The following is a 20,937-nucleotide window of genomic DNA, read 5'->3' as shown; positions in this document are numbered from 1 at the left end:
ATAACAAAATGAATCAGCTATACATATACATATATACCCACATCTCCTCCCCCTTGCATCTCCCTGTCTCCCTCCCACCCTCCCTATCCCACTCCTCTAGGTGGTCACAAAGCACCGAGCTGATCTCCCTGTGCTGTGTGTGGCTGCTTCCCACTAGCTATCTGTTTTACATTTGGTAGTGTATATATGTCCATGCCACTCTCTCACTTTGTCCCAGCTTACCCTTCCCCCTCCCCATGTCCTCAAGTCCATTCCCTGGCCTGATTTTCTAATAATTATTATGTGGAGAATTTACTGCAAAAAATAATTTCAAACTTTGCAGAATATTATATGGTAGAGACTAAAAGTATATTTTCCATTAAAACACTAGCCAGATATTTAAATTGAACTGCATATGATGATACTGCACTTTTCTAAAATCCATTTTTTCTTTTTTTATACAGGGCTATTTTCTTCTTTTTGAGTCCATGTTAGATTCTGTCCTTTATGCAAAGAACAAATACTTGTCAAAAGGAGGATCGGGTGAGTATAAAATTCTAGTTTTAGTAATCTAATTCTAGTCTAGCAGAACCAAATGAACCTTTGGATTTCAAATAAACTATGCATGACTGAGAAAGTTCCCAATAGAGATGAAAGACATTTCCATCAGAGGAAGATTTAAGACATTTGTTTAGTGTACCGTTGATAGTAGAACATTATATAAGATATGCAGAACTCTTAAGTTAATGGTATTCTCATGAATACTTTTAATAAAAATACTAAGGACTAGATTTGGAAGCTTTTTGATATTCAAATAAAAATCTAACAGAGACTCTTTGATTTTTAATCTTTGTGACATTTAGGGTTTTTTTGTTTCTGTTTTTTCCCAAAAGAATGTTTCATACTAGGTTGGAGATCATTCACTTTGGTAGCAAATATTCCATGACTTCATTGAATGTATAAACCTGGCTTCTTTGTAATTTAACAAGAGCATTTAAGTAGTGAGTGGTTTCTACTAAGTTTTTAAACCACAGTATACCCAATCAGTATTTTTCAATAGATCCCAATAAATTTGGAAGGCTTCCTTTTCATGGCCATGGTGAACTTTTAATCATATTAGCTCTGCGTACTCAAAGTGAGATTGTGTTTTTACAGGCTTTCTGCTATGAACAGTTGTATACAAATAAATGTTCTCAGGGATTATGTTTTACTCATCTTTGGCTCTTCACTGAGCTCCACAGCTTCTGGAACATAGATAGAACATCATACATGTTTTTTGCATTGAATCATTAAAACTGAATTGAATAGCATGTCTCCCTTCATTCACCTTTCCCTGTACCTTTCCTTTCTCAAAGCTTCAGAACCAGTAAATCATTTCCATGGTCAGAGTACAGTTGATAAAACTGTTATATAAAAGTGGGTGAAAAGGAGGATACATTTTGAACTGGTGACATAAAGCACTTGACCATACTTATGCCTCCTGCCCATCCATGTTCGATGAAATTACTTCGGCAGTAAAAATCAGTAAGGCCAAAACATAAAGCATAGAGAAAATTCTCCAGTACAGTTGAGTTCTTTTTATAATATCATTTAAATAGATTGCCTTTGTTTTTCAAAATGCTCTCATTTTATCACTGTATTTCCTGCAACCATTTCAAGATACGCTTCTGATCTCTGACGTGAACGTGGCTAGAATTTTTAGATATATTTTACCCTGCAACAATTAGCTGTATCTCTCAATAATTGCAGTGATTGTGTTTTAAAGACAACTACACTTAATGACTAAAAACTAATATTATCTAGCATTTGTTGATTGTGCAATAGTTGCCAAATAATACGCTGTACCTTTATCTTATTACATGTAATCCTCACGTGTTGTAATCCTCACAACAGCCCTGTGAGACTTTAGAAACATAGGTGTCCTGGATGGTACATATTAAGTGTCCAAGTCTTGAATTTTTTTTTTTTCTAAACTCAGATCTGCCAGACTCCAGTATTCTTGTTCTTTTCAGTATCCCTTGTTGTTTCTTTACTAAAGTGCATTTTATTGAATCTAATTCTTGCCTTGAAGTTGTTCTAGGGAAGATTCAGAAAACTGTTTCCATACTTCCCTGAGTGGTGTTCATTGATCTTACTGAAGGACTGACAGCAACTTAATACATTTAAATTGAATTCTTGATGAAATTCATTAAGAACTTACAGCCATGTGAATAATGAGGTTATAGCTGAAACAGTGGCAGAGCTATTTCCCATCATCAAAGGGATAAAGTGGAGGCTTTATTCTAGCTCTTTCCATATTTTTATATAACTGCTGTTAGCACTAAGATAATCTGGAAGTATATTGAAGAGAGGTCAGCATATAACTTCATAAGCAGTGCTGTTGAATGTTACTTGTTAAAAGAATCAAGAGTAGTAGGAAAAGTCAGAAATGAGTAACATGAAGTGGTTTAGCCTATTTTGTGTATTTGTGTATGCCTTGATGAATAAATATCATCTAGATGCTCATTCTTTTATTGTAAACAAAGTTTTCTTTCATGTTTTTCTGAAGGAAAGATTTATTAAGCAATTAGCAGTGTCAAGGTTTTAGAAAGAATGATTGAATTATGAGAGAGGGAGACTATTGGAGACCATATAAGCATGAAGGGACCACAGTTTATTTTTACATGAATCCAGGTTCAGTTTATGTCTCACTTTATATTTAATGGCATGGAGTAAAGCCTTTATAAAAGACAGTCAGCCAGTAACTTGAGTATTCATGCTCCTTATCACCAGGCAGTTCCACAGTACTTTAGAGGTACTCATTTACTACTGTTATCACTAATAAAAATAAAGCTTTGTGGGGATTCCCTGGCAGTCCAGTGGTTAGGACTCTATGCTTTCACTGCTGTGAGCCCAGGTTTGATCCCTAGTCAGGGAACTAAGATCCCACAAGCCATGCGGTGCGGCCAAATAAAAAAAATTTTTTTAAGTTTTGTAAAGTTAGTGAAAGTGGATTTACTATTTTCTTCTATTATTAGCTAAGACTTACTAATTGTATATCAGAAATTGTTGTGTTTTACATTCAGCCAACCAAGAGATCAGGAGTAAAACCAAGAAAATGTTAGGTTGAGATCAATGCATAATTTTACGAGGAATTAAGATGAAAACCAATGTATATTTTAGGATGACAGCATAGAATGTAAATGCTTTATACCCTAAAAGTGTCAAATACCACATCTCACAAAAATTGTAAAGGGAATGCAGGAGGTAGGTGGGAAAGTGTGTATACTTAAATGGATTTATCTTTTTTTTTTTTTTTTTTTGCGGTACGCGGTCCTCTTACCGTTGTGGCCTCTCCCATTGCGGAGCACAGGCTCTGGACGCGCAGGCTCAGCGGCCATGGCTCATAGGCCTAGCCGCTCCGCAGCATGTGGGATCTTCCCGGACCGGGGCATGAACCCGTGTCCCCTGCATCGGCAGGCAGACTCTCAACCACTGTGCCACCAGGGAAGCCCAGATTTATCTTTAATAGGAATTTATGGGATATCATTTAAAGCTGACAACTCAAGTAGTAGCATTAGAGCACATTTAGCACTACAGAGGTAATATTAAAATGATACTGTTGATTAAAATTGAATGGTGAGGCTTGTGGTCATTGATCCTGTCTGTATCATGATTGTAGTGGTGATTGTGTAACTCTATGTTATCAAATCACATAGGATTATACATCAAAAAGGACAGAGAGTGAGTTTTACTGCGTGTAAATTTTACCTCAATAGAGATGACTTAAAAAAAAAAAAATGAGGGCTTCCCTGGTGGCGCAGGGGACACGGGTTCAAGCCCTGCTCCGGGAAGATCCCACATGCTGCGGAGCACCTGGGTCTGTGCACCACGACTACTGAGCCTGAGCTCTAGAGCCCATGAGCCACAACTACTGAGCCCACGAGCCACAACTTCTGAGCTGACGTGCCACAACTGCTGAAGCCCACGCACCTGGAGCCCGTGCTCCAAAACAGGAGAGGCCACTGCAATGAGAAGCCCATGCACTGCAACAAAGAATAGCCCCCTCTCGCCACAACTAGAGAAAGCCCATGCACAGCAACGAAGACCCAACACCGCCAAAAATAAATTAATTAAAAAAAAAATGAAGCAGCATCTTCCACCTCCTTCAGGTCAAATGAATTATGACATAATTTGATTTCTAGCTATTTTGAAAAATATATTAAAACTCTGTACTAACTACCTACTTCTGTAATTGTTGTTAGTATTATCATTGCATCTCTTTTTGTAATTAAAAAAGTAATTGGGTGATTAAGAAGAGGAAAGGAGGGCTTCCCTGGTGGCGCAGTGGTTGAGAGTCCGCCTGCCGATGCAGGGGACGCGGGTTCGTGCCCCGGTCCGGGAAGATCCCACATGCCATGGAGCGTCTGAGCCCGTGAGCCGTGGCCGCTGAGCCTACGCGACCGGAGCCTGTGCTCCGCAACGGGAGAGGCCACAACAGTGAGAGGCCCACATACCGCAAAAAAAAAAAAAAAGAAGAGGAAAGGAAAGGGAAAAACAAGGAAATATACTAACTTTATCATTATTCGCAATAGGAGATTAGTAAATAATGTTAAAAATAGACAACTAAAGATATTCTTTGAGGTTGTAATTATAAAGTTAGCTACTAGAACAAAAAGGCAAACTTTGTAAATTAAAGAATTAATACTTAGGAAAAAGCAAAAAGACCATGTAGTTGAACTACTTAAAAAACAAAATAAAACAAAAACTACAGATACAGAATAATATAAAATGGTAGAGTTGTGAACAAGAAAAAGTTCTCATATCAATAATGTAAATGGACTAAATTCATTTATTAAATGAAAAAGAATTTCAGATCGGATCATAAGAGAAAACCCAATTCTGTGCACTATATAGTGACACACCTAAAACAAAATTATATAGAAAAGTTAAACTTGGGTTAAAAAAGATACTCAGGCAGATAGAAAAAAAGTCATGATATTGATACCAAACAAAAGGGAATTTGGGCAAAATATTATATAATTATATGAATAGGGCTTAGCATTAAGGAGCAAAATCATGCCCATCTTCATAGCTACTGAAAAGATTTTTTGTTTTGTTTTGTTTTTTGTGGTACGCGGGCCTCTCACTGTTGTGGCCTCTCCCGTTGCGGAGCACAGGCTCCAGATGCGCAGGCTCAGCGGCCATGGCTCATGGGCCTAGCCGCTCCGCGGCATGTGGGATCTTCCCGGACTGGGGCACGAACCCGCGTCCCCTGCATCGGCAGGTGGACTCTCAACCACTGCGCCACTATGGAAGCCCTGAAAAGGTTTTTATATATAAAATGAATAATCTGAAAGTTTAAGAATGGAATACTTACCTAGTTAGTTTCCAAGAATCTCCCCACAAAATATCTACTAATTACAAAGAGAAAAGAGTAAATTTCCATGTAGAAGCCTAGCAGACTCCACTTTAGTCAAGTAATCAGGGTTGACATCGTCCAGAATTGGACCAATTGAAATTGTAGGAGCACAAAGAAATAATTCGTTGCTTTGAAACTTCCTCAGAACTGATAATAGTTTTGTAAAATCATAATTGTTGCATAGAAATGTAGGTGCCCATTAAAGGAGACATCTTCCATGGTACTGGAAAAGAATGTTGTTTTCATTGCCTTTCATTGCAAGGAAGATGAAAGGTTTCTTCCCCCCTCATATGGTCAGAACAAAACTCAACTTTCTTATGAGGTCCTTCACAGTGTACATCTTCTCTGATTTATAGTTGTCAGGATTATAAAGTTGAGCACTATGTTCAGTACAAAGCAAGTTACTAAGACAGCCGTATCCTAAGTCATTGTTTCCTAATCTTGGCAGACCATCACAGTCACTGGGACCTTTTGTTAAAAATATGGATCTTCAGACTCCACGTCTGATCCTTTTGAAACAAAATCTAGGGGAAGAGTCCTGTCATAAGAATTTATTTAAGATGTGCCCAGCAGTAGGTATTGCTGCCTCTGAAAAGTAGACACAGGTTTAGGTGTATATCATTAGTAGAGCCTAAGTCATGTGTTCATGCCTAACTTGCAAGGGAGGGAGGGAGGGAGGGAAAGCAAGTTTTTGTCATTTTCAGCTTTTATAGAGGGAAGTAGGCCCTGCCTCAACATAGGAAATCTCTCAAACAGTTCAGAGGGGGGCAGCAAAATAGAGTGGCAGATATGTACTATATACACTGACAGATCTGTCTCTCTCAGGTTTTGCATTAGAATTTGCATTGGAAACCTGATCTATGCGAATAAGAAATTGCCTCTGTTATAAAGTCCAGGTTTACAAATATACTTTTCTTACTATTTCCCTCTCTGTAGAAAGCTGAGCTGTAGACTTTACTGACTCCTCCCCCATTTCTGCTTGGTTGCTCTCCTTTTTAGGATCTCTTTACCTTATCACCTCATTCCTTTACTCAGATGGAATGGGTAAGGCTGAATGTTTCCATTTTCCTCACTTTGCCCTGAAATTTTATTAATCTCTAAACTTTCTCAACACTTTTTTCCTTCTTCTTTCTTCTCCAACAGGTGCTCATTTACTATGGGATAGTCGAGTTCCTCTTTCCTTTTTTTCCATTTGAAAAGCATAAAATTTGGCATCATGAATAAATGGAAAGCATAAAGATTTTGCAGTCAGACCTTGAGTTAAATCCCTGCTTCATCAGATGATTAGTTACCTAGTTAGCTGATGAAGACCAGTAATTTAGGCAGGTTACTTAATTTTTCTGAATTTCAGTTTCCTTATCTGAAAAATGAGGATTATAATCCAGCTTTATAGAATCAGTCAAAAGTCTGAATGAGATGCTTGACATAAAATAGTTGCTCAATAAATGTTAATTCCCCCCCTGAGTTATAGCTGGTAAACATGAGATTAGTGTTAAGGTTATACCTTATAAAAGTTTTGAAATGAATTTAGGCATCATGGTGTTATCACCTGCTGTTTGTATAGTACATATCTCAGTGTAATCAGCCACTAACACTGTCTCATAGTGCTTAGAGGTTTCTTTAGTATTTCCATAATTTACTGTGTACTTCCTCATCTTCAAATCTGTTTTTCCCACGTTTATTATTTTTGTTCTGTTCAGTGATATTGCAGTAGTGTCATTTTCTACCTTTTTTTCTCATTATAATTTTTCAATGCATATTGCAGCAACATTTTAGCCTAGTTAAGCTTTAGAATGTGGGCCTAATCACTATTTATACATTTATTATAAGTTAACGATGAGAAGATGTTCCAATTTCCAAATAAATATTAATTTTTAAGATAACCTTATTATATAAATTAATTTTTTAAGCTTATTCAACTCCCAAATTATTTATGGATGTCAGTCATTGTATTGTTGACTATTATTTCAGTGAAGTCTACCTCCATGTGGTTCACATATATTGTGAAAAGGACAGTCTATTTTGATTTATTTATTATCTCCTTTCATTCTAAACCTTTTTCCTCTCTGGTTATTTATATACAAGCAGTGATGCTAGTGTTTACTAGGAATTGTTTCTTTATGCATCTCAGTCTTATCCTTTAGTGTCCAAAAGTTTGTGAGGCATTTCTAAGGGATAAAGGATTTCCCATCTTTATCTGTTCACCATGTGAGCTGTTCTAGTGACAGATGAATTTTGGGCAGTGAATCGAGAAGGACACAGATGTCAAAGCCATGAATTTATAAATGGTCTGTTAAGAGGGTGCTTTTGTCCAATCAACACTTTGTTAATTTCACCTACAAGAAGGAATAATTATTCAATTATGCTTCTTTCTGACAAAAATCAGGTGACAAATGTGTCAGAATATGAAGGTAAAGGGTTAGTCAGGATTCTGACAAGTGGCCCAAAATTTTAGCCAGCTCTGAGGAGATGGATAAAGAATCAAACTGACCTATAGCATTGATAACAAGTCTTTCATAAATATTCATAGATCTTACTAACTGAAAGATAAAAGCTAATTTCATTTCTAAATTATAACAAATACAGGAACGATGATTTTCTGTTTTATTCTTTTGATTTTCTGTATTTTTGTGAAATATAATTAGCTTGAAAAATAAACCTTGAGGGACTTCCCTGGTGGTCCAGTGGTTAAGACTCAGCACTCCCAATTCAGGGGACCTGGGTTCGATCCCTGGTTGGGGAACTAGATCCCACATGCCTGCCTCAACTAAAAGATCCCGCATGCAAGTAAAAGATCCCACGTGCCGCAATGAAGATCCCACGTGCCACAACTAAGACCCGGAGCAGCCAAATTAATTAATTAATAAGTTAATAATAAATAAGTAAACCTTGGAAAAGTTAAATCATATTCCTCTTTAGTCTGTTTCTCTTATTACCAACATATTTTCAAAACTTTTTAATTAGTTTTAGTAACTTACAGTTTTTCCTTATGAATGAAAAAGCTATCCTTATTTCTTAGTAATATTACTGACTAGTACATCATATTGCTTGATACAGAGCCGGAGTTCAGCAAACTTTTTCTACAAAGGGCTAGGTAGTAAGTATTTTAAGTTCACTAAGATTTTTAATAATATTCTAAAATAGAAGAACTCTGTGAACCATGTTAAGTAGCTTGAATGTACACTGCGCAACTCCAGGGGATATTTGGACACTGTGAGTGGTGCTCCCAGAAGTAGCACAGTATAATGGCCCTGATAATGACCTCCCTCATCCATTTTTCCCTCATCTATATCAGGGATATCTATATCTGGTGTGCTGCCTGTTTTTGTAGATAAAGTTTTATTGGAAAATAGCCATGCTTGTGTATTTATATATTGTCTTTGGGGCTTTCACATCGTAGCAGCAGAGATGAGTAGCTTTAATAAAGACCATACACAAAACCTAAAACAGTCACTTTACATAAAATGTTTGCTGACCCCTGATCTGTACCCTTATGTTCCTCTTTAAGGGTGAAATTAACAGGATATAATGTTGGAAAGCTTACATGATAGTCATATTAAGTCTGACAAAGTATACAAAAAGAAGTTGCCAACTATCTAACATTGCTTCAGAATTCTGTTTCTTCTTCAGTGCTTCTCATAGTAAGGACCTGGTTCAGGAAACTAAACGTACATACCTTTCCTGTAGCAGATACTCTTGCTGGGTCAGCATTTACAGTAGCACATCATTTACTTTGAAAAATTTGTATTGATCAGAAATTTAAACACAGTCAAGAGGCTTAACACGTCCGTGGAGGAAGAGGAGGGTAGAAGTAACTCAGTTTACACAGCAGTCGACTCCAGCCCAATGCAGCTATCATATCTGCCTTACATGCCCCCTTAGAGAAGACTTGAGAAACTTCTTATCAGTGACATAGCACCAGTTATTTTTTCTGGGTATCTCAGATGTCAGGTTTGGAAGAAGCAATTGCTCTGATGCCAGCAGATCTTATCGTGGGCTTTATTTAGAAGATAATTTAGTGCTGCTGTCGTTGAATAATAAAATTCCTACAGCTGTGGAGAGAAACAGAGTTTGGGGGAAGGAGAGGGTTATTTCTCTGCTGTTTAAGTCTGAAGGCTAGTTAATAATAGTAAAATTTTTTCCTTTGTGCATTTCTTTGGCACATATGTACTTGCTTTCAGTTTGTTGATATAGGGGTATGTAACTTATATTTTAATTCAAGAATCCCCTACATGTTGACATTTGAAGGACAAAGTTAATTTTGCTATTTATTAGTCCAAAAAAAAGAACATCAGTGTTATTTTTTAAATTTTATGTTATAAAGGTTTTTACTAGTTATGAGAGGAGAGTTTCTCCCTGAACGCTCTCTTTCCTTACCTCTCTTAACACTTACTCTCTTGGTTTTCTTCTTAATTCTGTGGTCTAGCTTCTCAGCCATTTCTTTTCAGCCTCCTTTTCTTCTACTCATCCCTTAAATTCCACTACTCATTATGTATCCCTAGGTGACCTCATAAGCTCCCATTACTTATACTTGCATTTATGTGCTCACGGTTCCAAATTTATATGTTGAACCCAGATCACCGCTTTTGAATTTCAGACCTGTATAGTCAGCTGTTTGTTGGATATTTTTATCTGTTTGTCTCATAAGCATTAAACTCTCATATTCCTCTTGAATCTGCCCTTTTTTTAATTTCCTATTATAATGGTTAGTACCACAGTTTACCCAGTTGCTAAGTCTAAAACTGTGTCATCCTTGACTCTTCCCTGTTTCTCACCTTCACAGCCAGCCGGTCTTACAGCCCTATGAGTTCTACCTCCTAAACACCCCTTGACTGTATCTCCTCCTCTCCATTCCCACAACCGTCAGTCTATTTCAGATCACCTGTATTATTACATTTATCTCTTAGTTTGTCTCTTAGTCTTGCTCCCTACCTTTTATTCTCCACATTGCACTCAAGGTGGCTTTTCTAAGACCAAAATCTGATCAAGTTGCTACCCTATGTAAAATTTTTCACTGGCTTATCATTATTCTTAGAATAAAGTCTAATTTATTAATGTGGTTTACTCAGCACTGTTTTCTTTGGTCCCTCCTTTGTCGACTTCTGTTTCACTGTTCCTCTCAAATTGGAGTGTACTGTGCCCCTACATGCCCACTGCCCCCTCTGCCTAGAACACTCTTTCCCTCCCACTGGTAACTTAGTTGGTCTTCAGTTCTTGCCTTAAACAATATCCTTGTTCCCCTGCTACAGCTACAGCTAACTCAGATTTCTGAGTTAGCTGTTTTTTTCTGTAGGTCCCTTAGTAACTTGTGCTTCCCCTTTCTTAGTATTTATTACATCACTAATAATTGCTAATATATTTGTCAGAATTGTGTAAATGTAAGTTTGAGTAGGGACATGTATGCACAGTCTGTAAGATAGAATAACTTATCAGCACACATTTGGTGCTCATAAATGTTTACCTTTCATAATGGATGAGAGAGGGTAATATGAACTGGTCTTCTACACAACTGTAAAATTCTATCACACAACACACCTTTTTAAAGGATTTGCCTCTTCACGTTTCAGAGGAACATTTAAAGTAAAAATCTAGTACCTCTTTTACAGTCAGCATGTTTAATGTTAATAAATATGTTTATTTCAGGATTTTGTCCATCCTTTCTAAATAATTTGAGTGGGAACCCATCATTGAAATCTTTGTTTTAATCTTACCATCACAGTAATAGAAATCTTTTATTTATTATTTTTTTAAAGAGGCCACAACATGGAACTTGGTTATTTTCTCTGATCTATACCTTTGTTAATCCCCTGCTGCTAGTAATCATTTGCTAGCAATCTGTACTGTTGGATTTGATATTTATATGTAGCCTTTAAAAATTATATTTTGTTACAAAGAGAGATAATGCTAAATTGCTCGTTGTTTTATTTGTTACAGTCTACCCTGATATTTGCACTATCAGCCTTGTGGCAGTAAGTGATATGAATAAATATGCTGATAGAATTACTTTTTGGGATGATGTCTATGGCTTCAACATGTCCTGCATGAAGAAAGCAGTTATTCCAGAAGCTGTGGTGGAAGTTTTAGATCCAAAGACTCTTATTTCAGACCCCTGTAGTATTAAGGTAGGTATTTTACTAATTTTATTTTCTTTAACAATATAGCTATTTTTCTTAGTTTTCATTTATGAGTTTAGTATTTCAAATTAATATATTGATTTTATTTATGTATCTTCAAAACAGTAATTATTCTTTCTATTTTAATTAATCTAAAGCAGCTTGATATCATAATATTTGCCAGTTCACTGTGTCATCCCTTTGGAATCACTTCTCTTTATATATTGAAGTTCCTTATACTGAAGGGTTGAATCATTTATTTTGGCTTAGCGAAGGCAAAAAGTCCTGCTGTATTGTCATTTCTGCTTCACCAGCACATTCTGGCCTTATCCTAGCATCTCGTTTACAGCCAGATTATTCGTTCATATATGTTTCACACAACTTCTCTCACCCAGATTTCTTCCAGCCTTTTCAGATTAATTAATTATAGTGACTGTGCCCATGAAACTAAAACCCTACTATGTTCACATTGCTTAGTTAATTCCTTTTGTGTTTCAATCTTACTCTTCACCATGTTAATCTCTAGTTTTATTGTCAATTTTGCTATGTCGAATTTACATGGGTAGAATAATAACTTTGCAGTGAGTGAAAGTCCTGTTGCTTTTTTTTTTTTTTTTTTTTTTTTTGCGTGGTACACGGGCCTCTCACCGCTGTGGCCTCTCCCGTTGCGGAGCACAGGCTCCAGACGCACAGGCCCAGCGGCCATGGCTCACGGGCCCAGCCGCTCCGCAGCATGTGGGATCCTCCCGGACCGGGGCACGAACCCGTGTCCCCTGCATCGGCAGGCGGACTCCCAACCACTGCGCCACCAGGGAAGCCCCCTGTTGCTTTTTTAAAAGACTTCTTAATTCATCTGTTTCAGTTGTATCATCAGATAAATATAGCCTGTTCAGTGTTAAGTTCAGAACATTGTCTCTTCTTTTTTAGTCCACTGTTACTTTCATAGTATCAATAGTTGTTCTCTGCACAAAGTAGATACTCAGTTAGTGTTCATTAATTTTCTTAAATTGATAAACTGTTTTAAGTTAACACATAAAGTTTCTCAACAACAACAAGCTGATTAAAATTGCATTCAACTTTTAAGAAAAAAAAATACAGCCTGGTTAATGACTGTAGGACTGTTCACTGCCCTGGTATACTGAGTGTAAGGGATTTATTTGGGTTCTTTGACTCAGGGTAGGGGTGTAAGCCAACTCAGCATTAAGACTGAGCAGAAAGAGGAGGGTCATGTGGGTGTGCTAATTTCTCTCTCTAGTTATCTCTTTGCTTAATGCCAGAAATTCTATGAATAAATAAAATAGAAAATTTAGGACTGATAAAGATGTTTAAAAAGTGTATATATATATACACCGTTTCTCTTATTTTCTTTGTTTAGGTAAATATAGTATGTTCTGTGTTCTGCAATCCTCCTATAAATAAAAGGCAACCATGCTGTAACGTTTTAAAATTTTTCTCAAACTATTTAAAATAGAGTAATGTTTCAGGTAGTCATATGAATTGTGTTCACTGTATACCTACTCATGGTAAGTCAAATGTTGACAGCCTTTGCAGCATCATTTGGTCACACTGCTGTAACTGAGTCCATCTACTCTCCATAGTGAAATGGAGAAGGATTTGAACTAGGTAGGGCAGAATAAGAAAATAAGGATATTTGGCCATTTTTTTCCTGAAGTGAATCTTCGTAGTTGGTTTTGCTTGTTGGTTGGAATTGTTGTGGTTTTTCCTAGTATGTAAGAAACTTCAGATGCACTTACAAGAGTGAATTCTAAAACACCTTGTCCTTTTAAATAGCATATGTTTTCAAGTTGGCATTTCCTACAAAACTATTAACTGTTATCACACGTAATTTATTGTAAATGTATACCACTGGTGGTATACAGAATGATTTTAGTTGGAACACAGGAAAACATTTTTTATTTGAGAGTATTTTAATGTGTCTTAGAAAAAACTTTAGTACAACAGAGCCATGATTTGATATATATTATTCTTATAAGAAGTCTAAGTAAAAAATACTAATTTGATTTAAAGAAAAATTAACTGAATAATAGTGCTAGTAGCCCTTAAATTTAGAAATAATCCCAAAAGTGGGGTGTGAATGATTAAAGTTGGCAAAGCATTGGTTTACAGTAATCCTTTTTGCATAAAAAAAAAAGAAGGAATACTTTTCTGTTTGTTTCTGGTTTTGTTTTTACTATTTTTACTAAGTTCTTCCCTCCACTCTTTTTTCACGGGTAGCATATAGATTGCCATACAACATGTGTCTCAGATTTGGAGTTTTCTTCAGATTTCACCCTAAAAATCACAAAGACATCGTTGTGCACGGTAAGCTATTTCATTCTACTTTCACAAATCTCTCTAGTAGTGCAGTTGATTGGCAGGCTAATGAATTACCAGGCTTGTGATAAATGAAAAAGACTATTGCCTTTGACAGTCTATCTTTGCCTTTGTTAGACTATCGAATAGATCTGTTTTAATAGGTCAGTAGACTTCAGAAAAGTTAGTTTAGTTCAGAAGAGAAAGTATTAGGGAACGGTGTTTACAGAATGATTTTTCTTTATAGATTCTTCATTATTACCTATCACATAATTAACTGAGAGCACTCAACTTTATCTTCATAGACAAAAATTAATGTCCTGCTCCTCTCAATAACTCTTAACACTCAATTTAGACGGAAATAAGATGTTTATTTGGTGTAATATTTTATATTCTTGTGAGAAAAATAATGAAGAAACTGATTGTTTACCTTTCCTTAAAGAAGCAACCTGGTGTAATAGAAAAAGTATGCACTTTAGAAGAGTTAGACAAATCTGGTTTCACATTTGGTTCTGCCACTCACTAGTTTGTTACTTTGTTCAAGTTACCTTAGGTAATCTGTACCTCAGACTAATCAACTGCTTTAAGAAAAATATTAATAATCCTTTCTGACTAGAAGACTAGTTACATTGATTAGTGATATAATATGTGAAAGCACCTACAATGTAGCCAGAAATGTTATTAAAATATAGTAATGCTTTTCTTAAATAATTTCTAAATGTATATTCATACTAAGGTAACAATATATGCCTTTACCGGGAGACTCAGAATGTTAATAAAATGTAGGCCTTTACTTAAGAAGGTATGAATTTACATAGGTGTTATGATATAAATATTTATATTATTTTAAATTTTAATTATATTGTTTAAAAAATACGAATTATAACTTCAGGATTAAAATTTGTATTGAAAACTGTATTGTCAGAAACTGTGTGAAACAGATTATAGTCATGTTAACTGTGACTCTTCAACCTGATTCTTTTCAATACTTTGCTCAGATTGACATACAAAAGATTATATGATTTCTTTAAAATTTTTTCAGTTCATTTTGAGCCAATAATTATTTTATATCCAAATGAGTTTAACTGTGTTCTTTGATGTTTTGAGGAATTCTTTTTTTCATTGAAATTGGTTTTACAATTTTGAAAAGTTTAGTATCTAAATCCCAGATTTATGATCATTAAGCACCCATTGTATATTCATTTAATTGGTGAAAAGCAAAATCTCATTCTTCCCATTCGTTTATCCCAGATTTTCTAATTCTGCTTTTTAGTAACTGAAATGATTTGGTCAATTGAAATTACAGGCTAAAGTCTTTAACTCTTAGACTTACTCTGTGTTTTGATATTAGTAATCCTTGAGAGTTAAAAAAGACCTCTTTTTAAAAAAATTTATTGAAGTGTAATTGATTTACAATGTTGTGTTAATTTTTGCTGTATAGCAAAGAATGTATATATAACATATATATGTATATATATGTTATATGTATATACACATTCTTTTTCATATTCTTTTCCGTTATGGTTTATCACAGGATATTGAATATAGTTCCCTGTGCTATACAGTAGGACCTGGTTGTTTAATCCATTCCATATATAATAGTTTACATCTGCTAAGCCCAACCTCCCACTCCATCTCTCTCTACCCCACTCTCCCCGCAACCACAAGTCTGTTCTCTATGTCTTTGGGTCTGTTTCTGTTTCGTAGATAAGTTCATCTGTGTCATAGTTTAGATTCCACTTATAAGTGATGTCATATGGTATATGTCTTCCTCTGTCTGACTTACTTCACTTAGTATGATAATCTCTAGATCCATCCATGTTGCTGCAAATGACATTATCTCATTCTTTTTTATGGCTGAGTAGTATTCTATTGTATACATGCACCATATCATCTTTAGCCATTCGTCTGTCAGTGGACATTTAAGTTACTTCCATGTCTTGGCTATTATGAATAATGCTGCTATGAACATTGGGGTGCATGCATCTTTTTGAATTATAGTTTTGTCCAGAAATATGCCCAGGAGTGGGATTGCTGGATCATATGGCAACCCTATTTTTATTTTTTTGAGGAACCTCCATACTGTTTTCCATAGCAACTGCTCCAATTTACATTCCCATTAACAGTGTAGGAGGGTTTCTTTTTTTCCACACCCTGTCCAGCGTTTGTATTTTGTAGATTTTTTAAATGATGACTATTCTGACTGGTGTGAAGTGGTACCTCACTGTAGTTTTGATTTGCATTTCTCTGATAATTAGTGATGTTAAGCATCTTTTCATGTGCCTGTTGGTCATCTGTATGTCTTCTTTGGAGAAATGTCTGTTGAGGCCCTCTGCCCATATTTTGATTGGGTTGTTTGTTTTTTTGTTGTTGAGTTGTATATTTTGGAAATTAATCCCTTGTCAGTCACATCATTTGCAAATGTTTTCTGCGATTCCGTATGTTGTCTTTTTGTTTTGTTTATGGTTTCCTTTGCTGTACAAAAGCTTATAAGTTTGATTAGGTCCCATTTGTTTATTTTTGCTTTTATTTTTATTTCTTCACCCTTTCAGAGTAAGTTTATAGTTGTTTGATTAATCATCTATATTTCTTTTTTTTCTTTTTTCTTTTTTTTTTTTAATTTATTTATTTATTTATTTAATTTTGGCTGTGTTGGGTCTTCGTTTCTGTGCGAGGGCTTTCTCTAGTTGTGGCAAGCGGAGGCCACTCTTCATCGCGGTGCACAGGCCTCTCACTATCGTGGCCTCTCTTGTTGCGGAGCACAGGCTCCAGACGCGCAGGCTCAGTAGTTGTGGCTCACGGGCCTAGTTGCTCCGTGGCATGTGGGATCTTCCCATACCAGGGCTCGAACCCGTGTCCCCTGCATTGGCAGGCGGACTCTCAACCACTGCGCCACCAGGGAAGCCCGATCATCTATATTTCTTAAAACCTTCCTTTCCTTCCCAGTATGTGTCCTCTAACATGAGCCTGACATGAGTAAGATTTGTGGCCTAATGCATTTATTACATTTTCATTGTCTGTGAATTCCAACCACCCACCCATACCTGCTCCAGCTGTCTTTTGCTCTTTGACATTGTGCCAGCTCCTTACACTCTCCCCTGCCAGCCGTCTGGAGCTATTATGCAAGCCTAGTCTCTGCGGCTACTTTTTAGAATTTTTGCCTGGTTACTTGGGAATAATCCATTAGAAAAGGTATTAAGAGGATGAGTGCCTAATTGGAACTTTGTTTCTCCATTACATAATCAGAAGAATTAATGGAAATATGGGAAATAAAAAACAATGCCTGGTAAAGTGATGGAGAAAGTTACTTTGGGGAGGAAGAGGTGTGGCTTTCTTAGAGTGAAGAAAAAGATATCCAGTTTTGTACTGCTAAGTACAAACCTTCAAATACATTAAATGCTTGCTTTCTTATGCTGGAAACTTGAATGAATAGCTAAAAAATAAGATGGACGATTTCTCTGAATAGTTAAGCCCATTTGAAATCTATGCATAACCATTTATTTCATAATGAGATTCTAAATTTGTGACCTAATTAAAATATTGGAGGAAACTGGATTTTTCAAACTAACAAGATGCTTAGAACACCCTCTTTGAATTTAATTTCGATCGCATGTGTGCTGTAGACTGATAGTGCTTTTAGATGGCTTTGTGAAGTGTGTTGGAGCCTTTAATGGAAAAATATCTTTTCTTTGCAGTCTCCCCCACCAACATACACACAGACACACACACATACAGCCCAGAAGAAATTTGATAGCATTTCTAATTTAATGTTTTGCATTAGCAAACTTTATGTTTTGGGGAATTTAACATGATGTGATACTTATATGTAAATGTTTGAGTCTTGGTTGTCTATAATGGTTGAAGGATAATTTTCCAGTGAATGCTAGTAACACATACATAGCAATTTTCTGACCATTTTTTACTGTATCAGTTGATATTATTGACAGTTAAGGTCAAATCACCTTTGCTTTTATGATGAGGTACAAAGCTTTAGTTAGCAACTGGCTTCCTATCTATCATATCAGCCTGTCTACCCTTGCAGTAAATGAAGAATAAAGTCCATTATTTTTATGGAAAGTTTATAGGTGTTCAAAAGCAAATGAGTTAAGGCTATACAATTTAGAACCAGTGTGTTTTATCTTGTGAGTTATGGCTTATTTTTTAATGTCATTTATGTAATTGTGTAATGTTCTCTTACTCTGTGTTCCAGCAGCATTTATATTGGCATCTGTCTGTATAAGCTCCTTAAAGATATAGACAAGCATCCTTTTCATAATCCTAGGTGTACATTAAATGACTTCTCATACTTCCTTTTATATAAATGTGAGTTGTTTACCTTAAGAATGAAAATATTTAAGAGGGTTTTATCAGATTACATGCTCACATACGTAATGTCTTTAACATGTAAAGGTTTTTTTTATTTGATACATCATCTCTTAAAGCAATCATTTTTCTATCTTAATTTGAACATTATATTTTCTGTGTTTTATTCTACCCCTCTATTAGTGTGTACTGTAATAATGACTGTACAGCAGTGTTCAGTTTGTATAAACTTTCCTTAATCTGATTTTAAGCCTCATTTAACAAAGAATATTATTTTTTCTAGCCATTTTTCTTTTACTGCAGTTGTTAAAGATGAACCAGTGGATTAAATAAAAAATATCAGACTTTGTCAATACTTGTATTTAAAAACCTCTTATATTTTGGATTTTATACAAGTGCATAAACATGAGTTCAGTGACATTTGAGAGCTATTTAATTTTTATCATAACTTTTAAAATCTTTATAATAATGTAAAATTTTATATTAACAGACATTTCAGTTTGTTAAACAAATATTAAATGCTGACTATGTGCCAGATACTTGTCCGAAATCTGTGGGCACAAAACAAAACAAATAAAACTATACTCTGTCCTGAAAAGGCACTTAAGTGAGAGGAGACAAGTACTGACATTTTAGTATGAATAATAAAGATAGGAATATAGAGATATTAAGAGGGTAGTCTGAGATTGGGAGCACAGAAGTGAGGTATTTTTCTGGTGGAAAAATTATAGTTGGTAATCAAATTTTACAGCCAAGATTTCATGACAAAGAAAATAAACTTTACCTCTCTCAAAAAAAAAAAAGATTTGTGTTTTAAACAGGGAAGCCTATTCTGTTTCGAAGGATGAAAAGATTGACAGAAAAGCTTAAGTATGGTAGCCATGTAGGAAGTTCATTTTGGGGTAATTTCTATTCACTTATTTTTTTAATTCACTGGTCTTTTCTTCATTTGTATTCTTTCTGTTGTTAAGGTCGCCAATAAATATTTTCATTTTAAATATCATGTTTTTTAGTTGTAGAATTAATATTTTGATTGAGTTATTATTTTTCATCTTTTTAACCACTTTGGCCAATCTTTTTACCTAAATTCCTTAATATTTATAATAATTCTTTTTGCTAATTTTTTTTTTGCTAATTTGATCTTAATTTGCTAATTAAGATCTGTTTGCTAATTCTATGAGCCACCTGCGATTCTACGTCTGTTGCTTTTTTCTTTTGACTGTGGTCACATTTTCCTATTTCTTCTCATATTTCCTAACTTTATATTTTATGCTAGACATTGTGTAAAAGAGAGTACAGTCTTATGTAAGTAATACTTTCTCCTAGACAGGCCTCCACTTACCTCTGTCTGGTAGCTAGGATGACGGCCTGATCCCTTTTATCTAATCTGGAGTTGAGCTTGATCAGGGCTGGGTACCACTGCAGTTAATTTACTGTGACTTGAGCATAAGATTAGGCCTCTCCCTCTTGCCAACTTCTTGGAAAGACCATCAAAATAAAGCTGAGTTTAGGGAGGAAAACAGAGTTAGGATTAATTATGATGTTTGAGAGATCTGATTTTCAGAGGGTCTGTCTATGCAGAGCAAGGGATTAGAGGGGAGAGGAAAGGTCCTGATCTGGGTTTGGCATAGTTCATGATCTAGTTGAGAATTGGTAGTGCCAACTAAAAATTGTCACTTGCTGTCTGCCTTTACAAGGATTAGGTCACTAATCTTCATGAGAGATTAGTTGCTCCCTCTTCAGAGCAGTTCCTCAGTGCTATCTGAGACGCTGTGTCCTGGACTAGAGTCCCCATTTTGCCCCAAATAAAACAACTCACAACTCTCACGTTGAGGTTTTTTTTTTTTTTTTCAGTTGACCGTAGACACAGTGAGGGGTGGGTTTCAGAGTGAGTTTTGAAGAGTAAACAGTGTAGTTGAGCCATCTGCTTTTGAGAAGAGGGTGGTGCGTATTTACTCTCAGGATTAGCTGAGAAGTTTATTGTTCGTATAAATGGGTTTTCTTGAGATGCCTGAAACAAACCACCTCATCTTTCTGGGCAAGAGTTTGTGGAATAGCAGAGAGCTGAATAGTAATACCTTGCTAATGGTGACAGCGAACTGTGTGGTTGCAGATGCTTTTGGCTTTGAGATCTAAACACTGCAAGAAAACCTCTCTCTTCCTGTTTTGTCGTACAAGCACCAGCTTCATCTGCCTTCTTAGTTTGCAGAGATGACTAGATATCCCTTTCGGGATTCTCCAAATGCCAGTGCACCATACTAGCCCAGACCTGGCGGTCAAAAATTGGTTGGGTTTTCCTTATCCCAGCAAGGTTCCTGTGCCTGTGACATTTTTACTGCTTTGCCCACGCATTGCCCCAGCATTGGATAGACGCTGTCAGGTGACAGCAACTGTTTCTGCCTGCTCAGTTGGGAAGGGCTCATTCCTCTCTGGAAATAATTTATTTAGACTTTTTTTTGCATCCAAGGCTCTTTGATGGTTTTAGTGAAAAATATAATTGTTTAGTTTCCCCAGTTTTTTGTTGTTGTTGCATCAGAGTAAGGAGAGGGTCTTTTGCAAACATACCCTACTAGAAACAGAAGTCCCTGAATGCGTTATTTTAAAAGACCAAAAATCTAGAGAATAAATCTGGGTCTACACATTTAGGATTATTTTTAAGTTAGGAAAAGTAAGTGAAAATAAACAAAAGTTAATGAGTGAACTGAAAATAAATTATATGTTACCTCTCAATTCTCATTTTGTTTTTCTTTTTTTAAAAAAATGATATACTTGATGAATGGTAGAAACATATATTTAAGAGGCACTGAT

General features: G+C 35.8%; 1 protein-coding gene across 3 annotated transcripts in view; it reads left to right on the top strand.

The window, feature by feature from the left end:
- The window catches only part of PRMT3 (protein arginine methyltransferase 3), a 142,241-nt gene that overhangs the window by 74,096 nt on the left and 47,208 nt on the right, over positions 1–20,937 (top strand). For all 3 annotated transcript variants that reach the window (XR_009564889.1, XM_030864874.2, XM_030864880.2), the window contains 3 exons: positions 444–522; positions 11,315–11,502; positions 13,729–13,815. Coding sequence is in view for 2 of the 3 variants with exons in the window: in XM_030864874.2 (XP_030720734.1) it covers positions 444–522; positions 11,315–11,502; positions 13,729–13,815 (354 nt within the window). In the remaining variant the exon portion in view is untranslated. The remainder of the gene's footprint in view (positions 1–443; positions 523–11,314; positions 11,503–13,728; positions 13,816–20,937) is intronic.

Source organism: Globicephala melas, chromosome 8 (assembly GCF_963455315.2).
Source record: "Globicephala melas chromosome 8, mGloMel1.2, whole genome shotgun sequence".
NCBI lineage: Eukaryota > Metazoa > Chordata > Mammalia > Artiodactyla > Delphinidae > Globicephala > Globicephala melas.
The sequence above is the reverse complement of the archived record's forward strand: the minus strand, read 5'-3'. Positions and strand labels throughout refer to the sequence as shown.